At 36.3% G+C, this 17,820-nt stretch overlaps 2 protein-coding genes and 1 pseudogene across 3 annotated transcripts in view; all 3 read left to right on the top strand.

Moving 5' to 3' along the window:
• cd81a (CD81 molecule a) overlaps positions 1-4,037 on the top strand; it is a 28,388-nt gene extending 24,351 nt beyond the window's left edge. The window contains exons 7-8 of the mRNA XM_053492327.1: positions 1,332-1,415; positions 2,062-4,037. Of these exons, the coding sequence (XP_053348302.1) occupies positions 1,332-1,415; positions 2,062-2,124 (147 nt within the window). The 3' untranslated portion in view covers positions 2,125-4,037. The remainder of the gene's footprint in view (positions 1-1,331; positions 1,416-2,061) is intronic.
• A 2,673-nt stretch (positions 4,038-6,710) lies between these two features.
• pkp3b (plakophilin 3b) overlaps positions 6,711-17,820 on the top strand; it is a 28,379-nt gene continuing 17,269 nt past the window's right edge. Inside the window, exons 1-2 of one of the 2 annotated variants that reach the window (XM_053492441.1) lie at positions 6,711-6,855; positions 7,018-7,196. In XM_053492441.1, coding sequence (XP_053348416.1) covers positions 7,034-7,196 — 163 coding nt within the window. In that variant the 5' untranslated portion in view covers positions 6,711-6,855; positions 7,018-7,033. Of the gene's footprint in view, positions 6,903-7,017; positions 7,197-17,820 lie in introns of both variants that reach the window. The other variant, XM_053492442.1, reaches the window with a different exon arrangement.
• LOC128519701 (uncharacterized) lies at positions 14,132-14,308 on the top strand (annotated as a pseudogene).

The raw sequence follows: 17,820 nt of genomic DNA, 5'->3' as shown, positions 1-17,820 counted from the left end.
TGTAGTTTTCATGGAAAAAGTGAAAAATATAAAAATGTGTTTGGCTTCTGGCCTCAGAATCACAAGAAATGTGTAATAATTTTAACATCTATTGTTTAAACAATTATACACATTTTTTAGGTAAAAAAAATTGTATGCCATGAAAGATAATCCCAAAATTATACAGTTTATACACATTACCAGTCAAAAGTTTGAATACACCTTCGAATTCCATGATCTTTTCTAGATTTTTTTTTTCTTTTTCTGACACTGTAAAATAATGCTGAAGGTGTCCAAAATATGCAATAATCTCAAGTTGATATTGCGATGTGTCTGCTACTTATGCTTGGTACAGTAAAGTCTTCATAATGGCTTTAATGTGATCTGCTGTTTGTTGATTAGTGATTTCTGAAGCTGGTAACTCTAAATGAACTTCTTCTCTGCAGCAAAAAACAGCTGTCCTTCATGTCTTAAAATAAGAACTGACTGTTGTTGTTGTTGTTGTTGTTGTTGTTGTTACAGTACACAATCACATAAAGCCATGTGCGGTATTTCATTGTTTACCAAATAAAAATCTAGTCTTGTTTTAGATTATAAAAAAATAAAATCCAAACTTTTGACTGGTACTGTACAGTATATGCATACAGCGGGTATAGAAAAGAACCCTACAACAATACTGGGGATTTCAAAACTATAAAATAACACATATGGAATTAGGTAATTACATAACAACAAAAACAACAGTTAGTTATTTTAAGACACAGAGGTCAGCCTTTCTGTAATAGTTCTTCCAAGAACAGTGCAACAGTCAAGTGCATTTGAAAAATCCTTCAAGCACCATAATGAAACTGGCTCTCATGAAGGCCGTCCCAGGAAGGCGAGACCAAAACCTACTTCTGCTGCAGACGAGAAGTTCATTTAGAGTTATCAGCCTGAAAAATGACCAATTAACAGCACCTCAGATTAGAGGCGTTATGAAGTCTTTACAGAGCAAAAGTAGCAGACACATCTCACTATTAACTGTTCAAAGGAGATGCATTTTTTGACACCTTCAGCATTCCTTTACAATGTAGAAAGAAATAAAAATCAGGAACAATCATGGAGTTGGAAAGTGATCCCAAACTTTTGAATGGTAGTGTATGTTCAAACAACAAAAAAAATAATTTTTAATTTCTGCATCTTTCAATGTACTTTATAACTCTACAGTTCCCAAATGTTCCCAAACGATGTACTGTATACTGTATGTTCCAAAGATTTATACGTCTTATTTTATGTGTACATAAATATCTTTTCAATAAATTCAACATGAGCTCAATGCATTATGTCTAACCAAACCACTATATTGTTTCTAGGGCTGTCATTCCAAAATTAAGGCGCTCTTCAGCGAAAAGGTCCACCTGATTGGTATTGCTGCCTTGGTTGTTGCTGTCATTCTGGTGAGTGATCTCTGCTAAAGAATTCATTAGAGATCAGCAATCTTTGTAATGCAAAAATGGCTGCTCAATTGAAATCACACAGTATAAAACCAGATTAGGAGAGAAAGAGGGAGAGGGCTTTGGAATGGGACAAAGGAAAGGCGATAACCCCAAAATAGAAAACATGCCATAATGCCACAGTGATCTGCACTCATTTCCAGTGCTTCCTGGGTGGGAGGGATGGCATACAGTCCTTAGCACAGGTTATCTGTGGGCAACCACTCTATGAGGTCATGTATGTTGAAGAGAGCAGAAAGCTCTTTTCTCCCGGTGTAATGCCCTGCCTGGTGAGGCAACAGTGGGGAAAAGATGTGACTGGCTGTCTTCATGTTTCTCAGAAGAGCCTATTACCTTATACCCTTCACAGCCGGTAGCTGTTCTATTATAATGAAAAAAAGCTGGGTGATGTTTTATACATGTAAAATCTGATTTGATGATTTGCCTAGATCTTGTTTAAGCATTTAACTTAATTTACCTACGAGGAACATTTTACCATTTTAATCCTTATTATCTAATTGTCTGTCCCATTTTTACCTTTGTAAGCCTTTGTGAATGAATTTTCTCTTATAATTTATTCATTTATTTTTGCTCTTTTTTATTTTTTAAGATCTTCGAGATGATCTTCAGCATGGTGCTCTGCTGTGGAATCCGGAACAGCCCTGTATACTGAAAGGAGATTAGCTGAAGCAGGCTGTGTGTTTGTGTGTGGCATCTGGAGATACCAGTCAATGAAATTGAAGGAAAACTTACTCTCCTGATTAATTTTTGTACCTACCCTAATTTCCTAATGTAGTCATTTTGTCTTAGGGAACAAATGATATTCTCTGGTTTGTTTTGTTAATATGATACTTTTGATAGTCACTGTCTGCAGTTGTGTATGCTGCATACTCACTGTTGAGGCAACATTGACCATGTAGACAATGGCAGACTAGGACAGAATTATTAGATGCTTACACACATACACAACTTAAAAAAACAAATTGAATATGTAAATCACATTGGCCAATTCCGTTCTGTTTTTTTTTTGTTTTTTTGTAGTAGTAGTGTTAACAGTAAGGATATCACTATTGCTATCGGGTTCTTATATTCTTTTATTATGTATGTAAGACTTTATTTGTTTCTTTGGTATGTAAAAGAAACTGTATATATTTGCAGCCTTTTGGCTTTCCGGCATGGATATTGTAATTAAACAGCCCTATGGACCTTCTTTTCTGAATGTGCTTATACGTTTTCTCAAAAAGTCAACCACTAAGAAACAGTATTAGTGAAAAGAAAGAAGGTCAGACCTTAAAACGTGAATATTAAAGTTAAATTCTTGTACCTTGGTGTAACCTAATTATGTAATACCGTGTAGCCTTGGCTCCCCTTGTGCCATATGCTTTGGGCCAGCCAACTGCCAGAAACATAGATGTTACAAGCATGATCATGCTTTGAAATCCTAGCAAGTCTTTAGAAATAAAATAAATGTGTCTTCTAATGCTATTGCTGTGACTAATGCTTGCCCGCATGTTCTCCCCTGAGGGAGGTTGGAAACCAACAGAATTGTTCGCATAGCTTTGCCTTTACTGCTGGTGTTCCTTTGACCTCTGACCCCAGGCCACCCTCACACTCTGACTAACCCAAGCCAAAGCTCTTATATGCACCTCCCAGCCTTATTGACCGAATGCCCTATCCTTTAGAAGCTGGGACTGCATTATTTAGTATGTCCTGTTGATTCCTAGAGGAACTTATATATTGTACACTATATTCTGTATCCATTTGATGGAATGCTGTGCTTTAAGAAAAAAAGGATAAAAGATGTTAGTATTATTTTAATTACTTCATGCTGGCAGTTTCTTTACATAACAATCACAATATCATAGTCTTCTTCAGTGTACTGTAAGGCTCTGGTGTGCGAGTGTGTGCGTGGAAAAATCTAGTTTTAAGGAGTCAACCTCACTGCCACTGCCAATAACAACCTTTACTGTGTACTTCCTCTTCCCACCACAAGGTGTCGCCCAAATAACACATTTCATTATCCATCATGCACTATCTATTATCTCTGGTTAATTCCTTTAATATCACTTGAAGAAATACACTTACAAATATTCACTACGTAAAATGAGTCCACACCTATTTTAAGTCATCACATACACGCACACACACTATTTACATTACTTTCATACAAGCTGTATTTGTCACTTAATGCCTATGCTAATATGCTGATAAAATGTCTTATAATATGTACAGCTATATATTATTATACTAACGACTATGTAAAGGCATTGTGATATCTTTTTTTCTGGTACTTTAAATAAAGGACAGAGATTACAGTGAAAGCCATTGTGAAGGCATTTGCAATCCTGGCAGGCCAACTGAAGGAGACAGACATCAGCTTGATAATAACAGATAGGAATTACATGAAGAAAAACGATGGAATTTATACTTATGAGCTATCATTGGAACAATTTTGCTTTTAGTTTTCCATTTAGTTTACTGGCAACTTTCACTTCAATTTCTGTCCTGGTTCACCTGGTTTATATAGTTTTTGGTTCTTTTTTGTTGCCCGAATACTTAGGGATTAAATGTATTTTACAAATAAAATGTCTGTCATGTGTGTTTTCTTTTTTTTTGTTTGTTTCAACTGCATATCACAGCCTACCAGATTGCCACTACCACACTCTATGGCCAAACATATGTGGACCCCCAACCATGACATTCATATTTGCTTTACTGAATATTCTAATTCTAAGCTGATACTCCCCTTTTTTGGTACTAACAGCCTAAACTGTTTTGGGAAGAGTTTCTACTAGATTTGTATGTTGGTACCCATAGCTTGGCACGCAGTCGACATTTCATCCCAAAAGTATTCAGTATGGTGAAGGTCAGGGCTCTGTGCAGACCACTTGAGTTTTTCCACACCAACACTGGTAAACCATCTCATGTGGAAACAGATTTGGGCATCTCCGTTAAAGTTAGGAGAATCATAATTGTATAGAAGACCAAAACAGTCTGAACAAATGTGCCTTTGAGCTTTGTGGCAACATATGATGTGATAGTAAGAGGTCCACATTTTTTTGGCCATGTAGTGTATATAATGTGCTGGATTTATGATAGAAAAAGATAAAAATTGTACAACGTAGATCATTTAGGATGAAATAGGCTATCATTTGGATTTATGGACCTAATTTAACTATTAGATTTTAGCCCTAAGCATTTGTTTTATGTTGTCAGGTTAAAGCATTTGCTAACTTCAAAATATAAAAAATATATATAGAAAGAAAGCAAGCAAAATTTAAAAACATGTTTAATTGAAACTTAGCCCCCAACATTTTTTTTGTCACTACTAGAGAAATATGTTACAATATGAAATATTTTTCAAATATGATTCATACACTAGAAATGTAACAGGTTCTTTTTTTTATATATATATATGTATGGCTATTATAACTTGATGTATTTGGATATTTATTGTTTTGAAACATTTAATATGCTCTTTTACTTGTTTAAAATCCCCCCAAAAAAGCTATAAGCATTACCCTAAAGTGAACTTTAAAGAAGAAGAATTCTAAAAAAAATTCTCAGGATTGTGAATCACAGGGGGCTTTTGTAGGAAACAGTGGATGCTGACCAACATAGTGACTTGTCACATTTATGGGCTGGGTGTTTCTGACTGAACAGTCAAGTACAGGGCTTAACTGAGCTGCCTTTTTTATTTAAGGAACAAAGGCTTCTTAGTTCTTCTTTCAAACAGAGCAAATTGAAATAAAATAAAACCTGATTCAAATAAATCTGATTTAATGTAAGGCTAAACAAAGTATACGAATGCTTAAGAATAGTGGAAAAGCTTCACATTGAGTCAAACTGCTGCACACCATCTATTTAGGGAAATACTACCTTCCAACTTTCGATTTTACCAAATCTCTGGTAACCCCCTGGGTTTTTTAACTCCAAAAAGTGATGGGTCTCTGCCTGCTTTCATTCCTCTTTCTGGAGAACTATGCTCTCCCACACACTCATCATCTGAGATTTATAATGAGGAGAAGGGGGGGGATGATGTAATGTACTCTTGAGTGGGTATAGCTGAGTTTCTCTTATTTTTACCCTGTTGAAATGGGAACCACCTTAGAAACAGAGAAAAGAGAAACTAAACAGAGATATTAGAGAGAAAATAAGCAAAGAACTAAGAGAAAATATATTTCAATAGGTTCATCAATAATTCAAGGTTTTCAACTTCACAAATAGGTTCTATATTGAAATATTTCATACTGTATGCATTCTTTTGTAAAGTTTTATGTATAAATTTAAACTATAAGTAAATTTATAATAAATTATTTAAGAGCCTTCTTTTTCTTAAAGCATACACAACACAATTTCCAATGTTAAAATTATTTCTACAATACTTGTATAAGTCGTTGGGCACACAGCAAATGAACCTCGAAAAGAATTAGGTCAACGTTGGAGAATTTTTTTTAACCATTTTTGTTTAATTTATATTTAGTTTATGTTTTCTTTGTTTGTAAGATGGCTCCCTTACTGACCGAATGAAAAGAGAAGAAAATAATACATCATTAAAAAAAATAAAGGTGGAGGGATCCATTCATCCATTTAGTCCAACTAGGAAACGTGAAGGTCAAAGTTGGTTACCATTGTATTTATTCCCAGTTTATGATCCAGCCCACATTCACACACACATTCAGCCACTATGAACAATTTGAGAAAGCCAGTTAGCCTAATCTGTGATTCTTTGGACTGTGGGAGGAAACCAGAGTACCCGGAGGAAACCCACCAAGGAATGGGAGAACATGTAAACTGCATGCACACAGATCTCAAGGCGGAAATCAAACTCGGACCCTGTAGGTGTGGGGCAAGAGTGCTTAAAGGTTGTACTTCAAAGTTTAAAGAAAAAAAGGTTTACCAAAATACAAAATAAAATGCTCAAAGGGTTTTGTGTGAGAGCCAAAAGTTTTGTGCCAAGTGCCTTAATGATACAATTTGGATTATTTGGATACCCTGTTTCAGTCGTTATCCTTTCCTCTTGCATAATCATGATTATAGACTGGGGAGGAAGATTTGCACTGAAATTCATCCATCCATCCATATCTTTAACTCCCTGTCCAGCCATGCATTACTACCACACTACCACCCGCCTCCACATAGTTCTCTATCCCGGTGGAGTGCTGCTGGGGGTTACAAAGAACGCGGTTGCCAGATTTTCTCAGTTTCACACAAGTGTGAATGGGGTTGGTTACATTGTGCTGAAAAATAGACTCGTTGTTTTTCGCATAACATGACAGTGTTGTAGGGCGGAACTGTGTGAAGTAACTTGGGGTGGGGTTTAATGAGCGCTTCGTAGGGTAAAACAAATCAATCCGGCAACCTGGAGAGAAGAAAACAGAGGCGACGCTTTGGAACTAGTCAGGTGAATTGCCAGTGTAGCCGAGAATCTATCGCTACTTTGTTTCCGTGGTTTGTTTAATCTTAAAACATTGTTTCTTTTACTGATACTTTTGTTTGATTGTTTTTTGAAGGTTGATTTTTTTGGGTATTTGAACAGCTTTTTTGGACTCGTTGTGACTGTTAGATTGGACAGTTTCGGGATGAGCACCAGTGAGGGTCTGTTCTTCTCGGCTTTGCAGCCTCACACAGCCGTGAGCACGTACGCCGTACCGAATGACCGCGAGCTCACCGTGGACCGACAAGCGAAGGAGAAGCGCGTGCAGCAGCAGGTCCAGCAGCGCCTCGCGGAAAAAACGTCCTCAGGTAAGTCTATAACCTGCACGAGACATCTTTGTCTCATTAATGACAACACATTTTGCTTTGCATGAACAAAATAAAGCTACGTAGAACTTTATTAAAAATGTCATAAACTTTATACACTTTGAAGATGTCAGATGGAGTTTTATTTTAAATAAATTTGTTTACATTTTATTTTAAAATGTTTGATTTTACTGTATATACATAAAACCTGACATGTTACAGTAAGGGTTCATTTTGGGACGTTTATGTCCTTCTTTTCACTTGTGCAAAAGAATTATTCGTGTAAGAAAATATGAACACATCTGAAAAATCAATTGAAAACATTTGACCAACAGGTTTGAAGCATAATTGAAACCAATTAATAATGCATAGGCTTAGGGGTTGGCACTGTCGCCTTGCACCTCTAGGGTCCAAGTTCGATTCAGGCCCCTGGTCTGTGTGCATGGAGTTTGAATGTTCTCCCCATGCTTGGTGGGTTTCCTCCCACAGTCCAAAGACATGCAGTTTAGACTAATTGGCGTTTCCAAATTGCCCGTGATGTGAGTATGAGAATGTAAGTGTATGTGTGCGCTGCGATGAATTTGCACCCCATCCAGGGTGTACCACACCTTGTGCCCTAAGTCTAATTGGACAGATTTCAGGCCCCCCATGACCTTGTGTACTGGTAAAGCGGTATAGACTATAAGTGAGTGAGTGAGTGAGTGAGTGAATGAGTGACTGAATTCAATGCATAAAAATAACTTTCAAATAAAGTCAATCATATGGATAATATTTTAAAATAAAAACACATATTTGAACGTGATGTGTCTAAAAACCACTTTACAGATTAACTAGATAGCTAATCCTATGCAAAGTTCATATAACCATTCTGCAAGTGTGGAAAAACCATTCTGTAAGAAAGAATGTATTCTGTAAGACCATTCACCGAAATGCCACTTCGTCATGCAGAGGAAGTTGTGCTGCTGTAAAAGTTGTGTAGTTTTTTTTCCTTTTATCATTCCACTGGAAATTATTCTAACTACCATGAATGCAAAGCTTTAGTTTGTACACTTTGTTTACTATTACACAGCAAACAGCTATAAGGTTAACTTACGGTTACTGTCGGTTAAGTAACCTAGCCGAAGGGGATAGCAGATTTGTTATTACACACAGGTCGAGTCTCTACCCATCTCTGAATACACCCAAAATAATTTACTATGTCTGTAGCCTTCAGTGTTTTGTATAATGGGGAAATGGTTTCCTGTTCAAACACTTAAAAAAAAGTCAGCAGGCACAAAAGATAATGTTGAAAAACTCCTGTCTCTTCCTCCAGACAGACAGTTAAGATCTGCTTGATTTTTAAATCTTAGCATTGATGAAAAAACAGACGTTGTTTGGAGCAAAAAAAAAAAAAGCTAAATCATAAATCAAGCTCACTTCCCTTGTAGTTTGACTACATTTCCCTGGATATTGTGGTCCATTTTGTTGTTTGCATACTTAGCAGACATGACAGTTTTCAAATGTTCCGGTTATTAAAACCTGATCAGGAATGTTCACTGGGCTCTTTTTTCAGTCTGAGTTCCTACCCAGCAAACATTGGTCCAATGGCGGCATCGTGTCCTGGGCCAAAAACAGTCGCAGTAGGAAGGCATTAATTGGAAAAAATATGTAAACATTTCCTAAAAACGCATTCAGAGATGTCTACATTGTGTGGGGTTGCATGTATAGCTGTTATTCTGACTTTAGGCTAAGTGTTGTTCAATATATAACCTCCAAAAATTTGACAGCTGTTGTGAATCAGATAACGTCAAACATGTCTGTTCACCTTTTATTTTGGAACTGTTTTTCAACTATGACGGAACGTGTCAGAGGGACGTCATTTCATTGGTCATCAGATGTCCAAATATTTGCTGGGCTATTATCAGAAACTCAGTATACCCCTGCTGATAGTCATGTGAAAAGCTTGAAAGATGATTTTTGGGGTTTCCCCTTCCTTATGATTATGTGTTGTGGAGCCACAGTGTTTTGGATAATGCTGGACTTCCAGTCAACAGACTATGATTATGGAAAATGCTGTGGGAAAATTGTCATCATGTTTTACGTAGATCTTTTGTATATCTTAGTGTGGCTTTAATATAAAAGCCACGAAGCGTCAACAAAAGGCAACTTTTGCATTTACTTTTTACGTCAGAGGCCCTGTATATAAAGGAGAATGGTGTTGCACTGTAATCTATTGTTCACTATCAATTAAAGTGTGCATGCAGTCATGTTTTCAAGAACTTCGGCATGATTTCAAAGTAGTCATCAGGGGATGAATAATAGCTTTTATGTGCAGGATTAGAAAGTAAGAAAGACATTAAAAGTGATAAAAGTCGTAATGGTTTATTGGCGAAGCAGGCAGATTTCTAAACTGGGTCACACCAGACTATTGGGTTTTGGTGGTATTTAGTCAGAGAGAGAGAGAGAATGTGTGTGTGTGTGTGTGTGTGTGTCTGTGTCTGTGTGTCTGTGTGTGTATGTGCGCTCACGCGCGCGTGCACGCACTCCCAGGTATCACTTACCTCCTTTTGGCTCAAGCCAGGTATGGAAATTAGGTCATGTGTCGTTCCTGAGCTGTTAATGAAGCTCTAGTCTTAACATTATCATGTTTACGCCTTCACCTACTACTGTGAAAGACAAAACCTGCTGCTAAGTTTTTGCAAAAGTTTTATATTTATGTAAGCAGATACATTGATCAGTAGTACATTAGACATGGAGCATGGTTTAAAGCGTAAACCTTTTTTGTTTTTTAACCTAATGTCTATCCAGTGCATCTGCAGTAAATGCGTAATTTTCCCAGACAAGAATTTTGACTCATTTCCCCGTGCAGAGGAAGGAACAGAAAACTCCTGGCTGGAAATTCCTTTGTAATGAAAGTCTATGGGAAGCTTGGGCTGTTCTAAATCTGTAAAATCATTTTAAAGGGTATGTGCCCAACTGTGCTCATGTGACTATGTGCGTGGAGGACCATAAGGTTGTTTTTCCTTCTGATGTTGTTTTCTTTCCTGTGTGCGTGTGTGCTTGAATTCTCACCAGTTAAGCAGATTTGAGGTTTATTATCACAACTAGATAGTGATTCACAATTCCCAAAAGACAGGGAATTACGGAATAAAAAAGATGGAATCGAATCTTTTTTTTAAATGCTTCTCATGGCATCTGCCACTTATTGATGTTTGTTTTTAAGTGATCTAAAGTTTTTAGATGTGATGTTCAGATTCTGCAGGAATTTCTGTATGAGAGACATCATGCCATAATCTGGTTTAAATGCTGCAAACTCCACTTATCCCCCTATGCGTGTCCTAAAACACAATTTTGTCGAGGTAGACCTGATGATGGACCAGATGTGGTGAATTATTCTGTATTTTTTTAATACATATATTAGCAGTATATACTGTAGGGCCAAATGATGCATTTACCTGAATGAATTTAAGAATCATTGAAAGGCCTTGTTAAGTCTAACTCCAGAAAAGGCACACAAGGGGGTCTAAAAAGTTGTCTCAGAGTATCTGCTTCATGTTTTAGACTGAAGAAGGTCATGATTTATTTCCTAATGGGCCTGTGAACCAAAGACCTATCCAAGCACTACCAGGCTACAGCAGTGGCTTGCAAACCAGTCAGCTTATCTTCTCATGTGTGGTAACAGCCCCAGTGAGCTACTCCTCTCCAATGCAATGTCTCCCATTGCATGGAGTGCTGCCTGTAGGATTCCTATACCCATTAGGCCTGCATTTAAAGGAATTATCTTACCTGCCTGGAACAACTGTGACCCATGTTAGGGATAAAACCTTCTTAGCATTGTAGACTTTGGGAACCAGTGTGGCAGCTTTTTTGAATTCTGCATGCCGTGTAGATTTACATGTAGGGCTTTTTTAAACAGAGAGGCCAGTGAGACCTACGTCTCAAACATAAATCTCATACAGGAGAGCATCGTTAATTAATCACTAAGTCCTTTATCTATGCACGTGTATGTGACAAATAAAATTTGGATTTGAATTTGAAATTGAAACTGTTGTTTTTCCAGGATAGTGTAGGAACCATGATACAATATTTTGTAAAAGAAATTATTAGTAATTGAGTTTATTACATTAGATGATTACTTAATGACGTTAAACCACGTAAATATTTGAATCTCATGCATAAGTTTTTAAACTGTGGTGTTCATTGCAGTTTTTGCTTAAGCAGTTGTAATAAAAGCATTGACATTAACAATACATTTAGAAGGATAGTAAAAAACAAACATATCAAAAATTTGCATTGTCATTGATTCAGTCCATTTTTGTCAACATATTTTTTTTTTCATTTATGTAGAGCTTTAAACACAGTAAGTAGCTTTACAAAAACATTAATATAGATTAAAATTTAGTTTCCTAATGAGCAAGCCAGATGCAGCAGTTACAAGGAAAAACCTGTTAGACAAAGTAAGGAAGAACCCTTAAGAGGAACCAGACTTAAATAGGGAACTCATCTTTTTCTGGGTGTCAAGGGATTGTTCAGTTATGAATCATTGCACTTCCACAGCTGTAAAAAAAAAAGAAAGAGATGCAAACTGTAAGATTTTGTTTGACTGTCTTTAGCTTAGATCACGGCACGCAATGCTTTGACCCATTCAGTAAGTCCTGAACCCCATAAGACCCCAAAAGTTCTGAATTATGCCTTTGGCATGAGGACAGAATAAAATCTATTGGTTGGATACTGCTCATGCAGTACATTGAGATAGTCAAATGACTTCGTTTTATTGCCATACAACCTAGAATTGACCAACTTGAAGCAACCCTAGATCATAACTCATAATAAAGACTAAATGAGTAGTTTTGGCCAGACAATTTAAAAAGTCATGTATATATAACAGTATATGTGTTGAAAAGACACTAAGCGTTGTTAGCTGAAGTTTATTGTGTTAAAGGTTGAGTTCAGTCATGAGGTCACAGGAGAAGTTGTCCCGGGTCTGGGTTTAGGTACAAATCCAAGGGGCCCACTGACTAGTGGAAGTCCTGTTTGGTTAAAATATGTTGGTGAAAATATTTGTTTCAAGCTAATTTGTTTTTTAAAAGTTATTTAACTTTATTGTTTTGTATGGTATGCAACTGTAGTTATATAGTAGTATATATTAACTGTAAGACTATTTCCATTCATTATATGAATATGATGGACTATATTATACCATTTGGTTACATCAGCTTTCAATGTCATGGTTATGACCGAAGGTTTTTTTGCTTTTGTGTTTGTCTAATGCGTGCTGCCACCTCATTTATCTTTCCAGTGTTGTCAAGGCGCTCATTTGGTTACGGGAGTAAGCCTATTTCCCGTTTCTTCATAGTAGGCACTGCAGCTGTGTCTGTGTTTGCTTAGTGACCACACAGCATCAAAAGAAGGATAATGAATAGTCAGCAGTAGTTGCATCTCTACTGTTATTATGCTGCAGTTATGGCTTTGATGAAGGTGTTTCAATCGGTCTGGGCACTGACCATGTACATCATACAACTTCCAGAGCAAGCAGCTTTCCATCCAGACCTGTAATGCAAGTTGTTGGAAATTTACAAAATGTTATTTAAAAAAAACTATAATAAATATACAAAATGCAAAATGCTGATATTAGATAATTGTTGTCTGTATGCATATGTTCCAAGGATGAAGTCAACAGGCTTGAGAATATTAATCCATTGCCATTCAGGTTAGGATCAATGCACACTCCTTTTATTGTGTAGATTTAACAATAACAATGTCACTCAGGAACAAAGAACCAAGGAGCTATACTCGGGGTCTTGAATGCATTTCCTCAGTTCCTTGGCAAGAAAGGAACAGGAAAGAGGTTAAGAGTTAAATAGCAGAGACCTGGTTTAGGCCGCGGGAGTCAGGATGCAAGTGTGTAAACTAGATATGAGCTTTGTTTGGGGCGGAAAAAAGAAAAAATCTAAACCAGAGTTTGTAGTAGGGCGAGGCAGGCAAAGGAAGGTAGAAATAATCTGTAATCAGGACTGTAGCATGAAAACTAGGATCAAATACATAACATCAAGGAACAAGAAAATTTCAGCTTTGGTGTAGACTTTGACTCTTTGACTAAAGACTTTGGCTTTGGCTAGTTTTCATTGCATGATCAGACTGGTTATGACTTCAAAATGAGATGGGCTGTTTTCGCATTAGCACATGACAGATGAAGTCTCATTAGCACATGACAGATTCTTTTTAGATTTTTTTTATCAAATAGATATAAAGTTTGTGTTTTTGCAAATGCGCATACTTGTTTTTTTCCAGTTTATTTCTCAGTATAGGAAACTTCTCCTTTGTAATAGTAATACAGGCGATAAACATTAAAAGTTTAAAAGTTCTGGCATATTTCTTTAAGTATAAATCTTATTTGAGTAAACTTTTAGGCACTGTCTGTCTCAGACAGCCTCAGAGTGACCTATTCAGTGGTCAATCCCATTGAATCAGTGACTCCTGTGTTGGAGACATTCCTGACTCGTTATTCAGGCCGTCTTATCAGTAACAGGCTTCTGTTTTTAGACTGCTGATTGAGGGAGAAGCTGTGTTGAACTTCTTCAACTGTGAATAAACACTGTGTAAAATAGCTGACAGATATAGCAAACCGTGATGTAATACTTATTAACCTTTCTCAGGCTACTGTTACTTTAAGCAATGCTGGGAAATTGCATCCTCTTCATTATTTAGTTGTCAGTAGGATTTATGATTGCATTCCCAGCTTTACCAGGACAGCTGCAAGACAATAGCCTCCCTTATAACATTGCTCATACAGTAAGTAGAACTAGGCTTATTTTGATTACTCCTGTTGAAATTGCAGTAAGGAAATTCCCCTTCATGAACAAAAGGATTCAGGATGTGATGGCACTAAGGTGAAGAGGGGCTTGACAGAAACCAAGCATGAGGTGCATGGAAACAGCTATTACGTCTAACAGATCAGTATCGTTTCTCTGCCTTTTGGCTAAAATCAAGTGTAGTATCTGTTCTGGACCAGTGGTGGCTCACTTGATTAAGACTGTGGGTTACTGGATTACTGAACGGAAAGTTGGGGGTTTAAGCCTTCCATTGTTGAGCTCTTGAGCAAGGCTTTTAACCTTGTCTACTCCAGGGACGCTGTATCCTGGCTGACCCTGTGCTTTGACCCCAACTTTCTAACTGGGATATGCGAATAAAATAAAAATAATCTGTTGTAAGGTACATGTGACGCATAATTTAATTATTCTATTTTATTCTTCTTATTTTTACTATTTATGTTTATTAGCATATTGTAGCTAATCGTCATAGCTATTGTATTTGATTAATGTCTTCAAACAAAAAAAAAAGTTTGGCAAAGCATAATACTAAATGGTGTTTACAGGGCATCTTATAAAGGTATACATACACAACCCAGCAAGAACATTGTATGAAGTTACATAGTTGTAATTAAGTTGTGACACAGCGCAACTTGTCACAATCGGGACAATGATGTTTTGGAGAGCTAGGATTAAGTTCATAAATTAACATTGGGATGAAGCTGAATGAGGGAAGGACCCCAGCACATTGCAAATACAACCTCAAAACATCAGCATATTAAAATTTACTTATACACACATGCCTCTTACAGTCCTTTCATAAAGAGTCTGATCACATACAGTTTATTAGGTTTGTAACAGAGTTAAAAAATCCCACAGCCAAACACGCTCACACATCTTTTGAGTGTATACGAATATTTTTAGATTTAGAATATTGTGTTGTTTTCTTTCAGAAATATTACTGTGAAGTTTATGGTGCTTTTAAATGCAGCAAAACCAGTGCTATTGATATTAGCAGCAAGAGCTAAAGGAGAAACATCAATTTAGAAGTAAAAAAAAGATTAAACATATGCGGGATTAAATTTAAGTTTAGGGAAAAAGGGAAAAATCAGTAATCACAATGTAAGCATGTTGCATTCATACAGTACACTACACCCATGCTGAAGTACCCAGTATAGCTTTGGGAAGTATTTACACTACTTTACTGTAATATAGCGTTTGCACAACATCTAAATTCCATAATGCCCAGTTTTACAAAATAAATCTCTGACATTTTCTCTGATTAATTTTTTCCTTTCATCTTCCTGATTTAATAGTTAGTAAATCACAGTTGTCTAGTAACTTTTTACTTGAATTTTTGACAGTCGGTAAACCAACGGTTAGCATTCAACACTCTTAACATCAAGACCAGATTTCAGGCCCATTTATGGAGATGGCTTAGTAGCAGTGAGAAAGGAAACAACTACCTGTAGCATTAGCTACAAATGAATTCCAAATGAACTTTGCCGCAGCAGTTTGACGACCCAAAATTTTTTCTGGAATTGTAGTTGAAAGAAAATGCATTGTCCTCACATGAGAACAGAGGGGTGTCCCGAGGCTACATACCATTCACAGTGTTGTTGTGTAAATGCTATGTGAGACTGGGTCAGCGGATGCATTGGATCTAAAATATTCCAGATCTGTCTAAAAATGGGTGTGACAAACACACTCCCACATACATAGTGAAATTACTGGGAAACAGAGGAGACAATCAGCTTGCAGCCTTCAGATCTTCGCTCCCTGGTCACGCCAAGGCAATTTGAAGAAAGCCAGATGTTCCGATTTCAGTAGAAAGCTTTTCATTTGGATTTGATTTAAAAGAGTTATCATTTAATAAAAAGTGAAGATATATCAGTAACCTCTTCATTCAACTTGTGTCAAAATATGTTATTTTACATGCTAATCCAATCGTACATCCCAGGAGTGTACTTTGATAATTAAAGCAATACACAGATCTGATTCATTTTTTAACATTACATCAGTTGTAATACAATACTAGTAGTATCAAACTCTGATAAAAAAAAGATTTAAGGAATCACAGTAGGTTGTTTGTGGCTTACAGCCCTTGTAGGAATATTTATGCAAAAATACAAAAAACAACTCTCTTGAAGCATTAACAACATTTCTAACAAAAATTAAAAATACATATTTGTCATTGTGCATTGATACCAATATATAGTTGAGAAGCACCAAAGAGCCCTCTCAGATTTCTTTTAAAAAATGAAGTAAAAAACACTACTTCTCAACAAAGACCACCAGCATTGAATTCTGTACATTGCTGAATTAAAACATAGCCGTTTACATATGACTAGACAGACACAGGTAATAATAATAAATATGAAAATTAAGCAAAACCGATTTCTTACTTACTTATTGTCTAGACTGCTCTATACAGGCCCGCGGGGGCATGGAGCCTATCCTAGAAGACTTACAGTACTGTACAGTAGGGCACGAGGCGCCCTGTTGGGGTGCCAATTCATTTCAGTACACACACATACACACCTGCTCGCATGCTCATTCACGGTGAAATAATTTGCAAAACGCCAATTAACCTAATCTGCATATCTTTGGATTGGGGAAAGAAAACAGAGCACCTGAAGGAAACCCACCAAGTACATGAAAACTCAATGCACGCAGACCCGAGGTGGAAATTAAATCCTCTGGAAGTGCAAGACGCACAATGCTAACCACTAAGCCATAGTGCCGCCCAGGTTTTATTTAATTATATTTACCAGTAACAAATCATATGTTTTGATTATATACAGGATTGATATTACAGTGATAAACACTTTTTGTAGCTAGTTTGTTCTGAATAAAGTAAAAATGGTATAATATTTATCATCTCCCTGTGTAGTGTAAATACACTCAGCAGCCACTTTAACAGGAGCACCTTGATGATGAATGAAATCAAAGGAGATTGTTTAGACAGATTCACGCTGATAGGATTTCTACAGTAACACAAATAACTTTTTTTTAATGTATGTGGTACCCAGAAAAGCATGTTACAAAAACATAATACGCCAAACCTTGAGATGGGATATAATAGCATTTGGGCAGATGGGATAATAATAGCAAAAACACTTTGGGTTCCACTTGTGACAGCCAAGAATAGGAATGTGAGGCAGGCTTACTGGACTTTTTCCAGTCTTCAGCTAACTAGTTTCAAGCTTCTTAGCTGTCACACAATGTTCTTTCTTCTTTGTTCAAACATATCAATATAAATGATAGAATGAAATGTCTTTTTTTGTGTGCTGCAGCACTTTCTTTTCAATCTTAATGTAATTTAATTAATAAAAATGTATGAAAAGAAATTATTTTAAATTATTCTTTTTTTTTTTAAAATAGCAATTAGAAAAAGGTTGACATAACCATCCTTCATATTTAATTATGTCATGCATTGCATAGAAATATATACTTAAGGACAAGCAGGACAAGAGCAAGAAAAAAAATTAAATAAAGGGCAAACATAATTATTGAAATTATTGTAGCCTTAAGATAAGATAAGATAAATCTTTATTAGTTTATCTTATCTTATCTTATATAATATAATATTGTAGTTTTAATTATTGTAGTCTTGTTTGAATACTAAAAAAAGAACTGGCTTATTTTATTGGCCTTGAATCAGAGTAACTCCTTTTGAAGCCTGACTTCTATAATCTACAACTGTTATACAAATTTTTATATCTTGACCGAGAAATAAGTGTTTAGTTTTATTATACTATTTTGGGTTTGCACTTTTTAAGAATGGATGTAGTTTTTTTTTTTTTTTAATCAGATCATTGCTGTAACTTCTGAAGTAA

Source organism: Clarias gariepinus, chromosome 3 (assembly GCF_024256425.1).
Source record: "Clarias gariepinus isolate MV-2021 ecotype Netherlands chromosome 3, CGAR_prim_01v2, whole genome shotgun sequence".
NCBI classification, from domain to species: domain Eukaryota; kingdom Metazoa; phylum Chordata; class Actinopteri; order Siluriformes; family Clariidae; genus Clarias; species Clarias gariepinus.
Note: the sequence above shows the minus strand (reverse complement) of the source record. Positions and strands in the feature narration are given on the sequence as shown.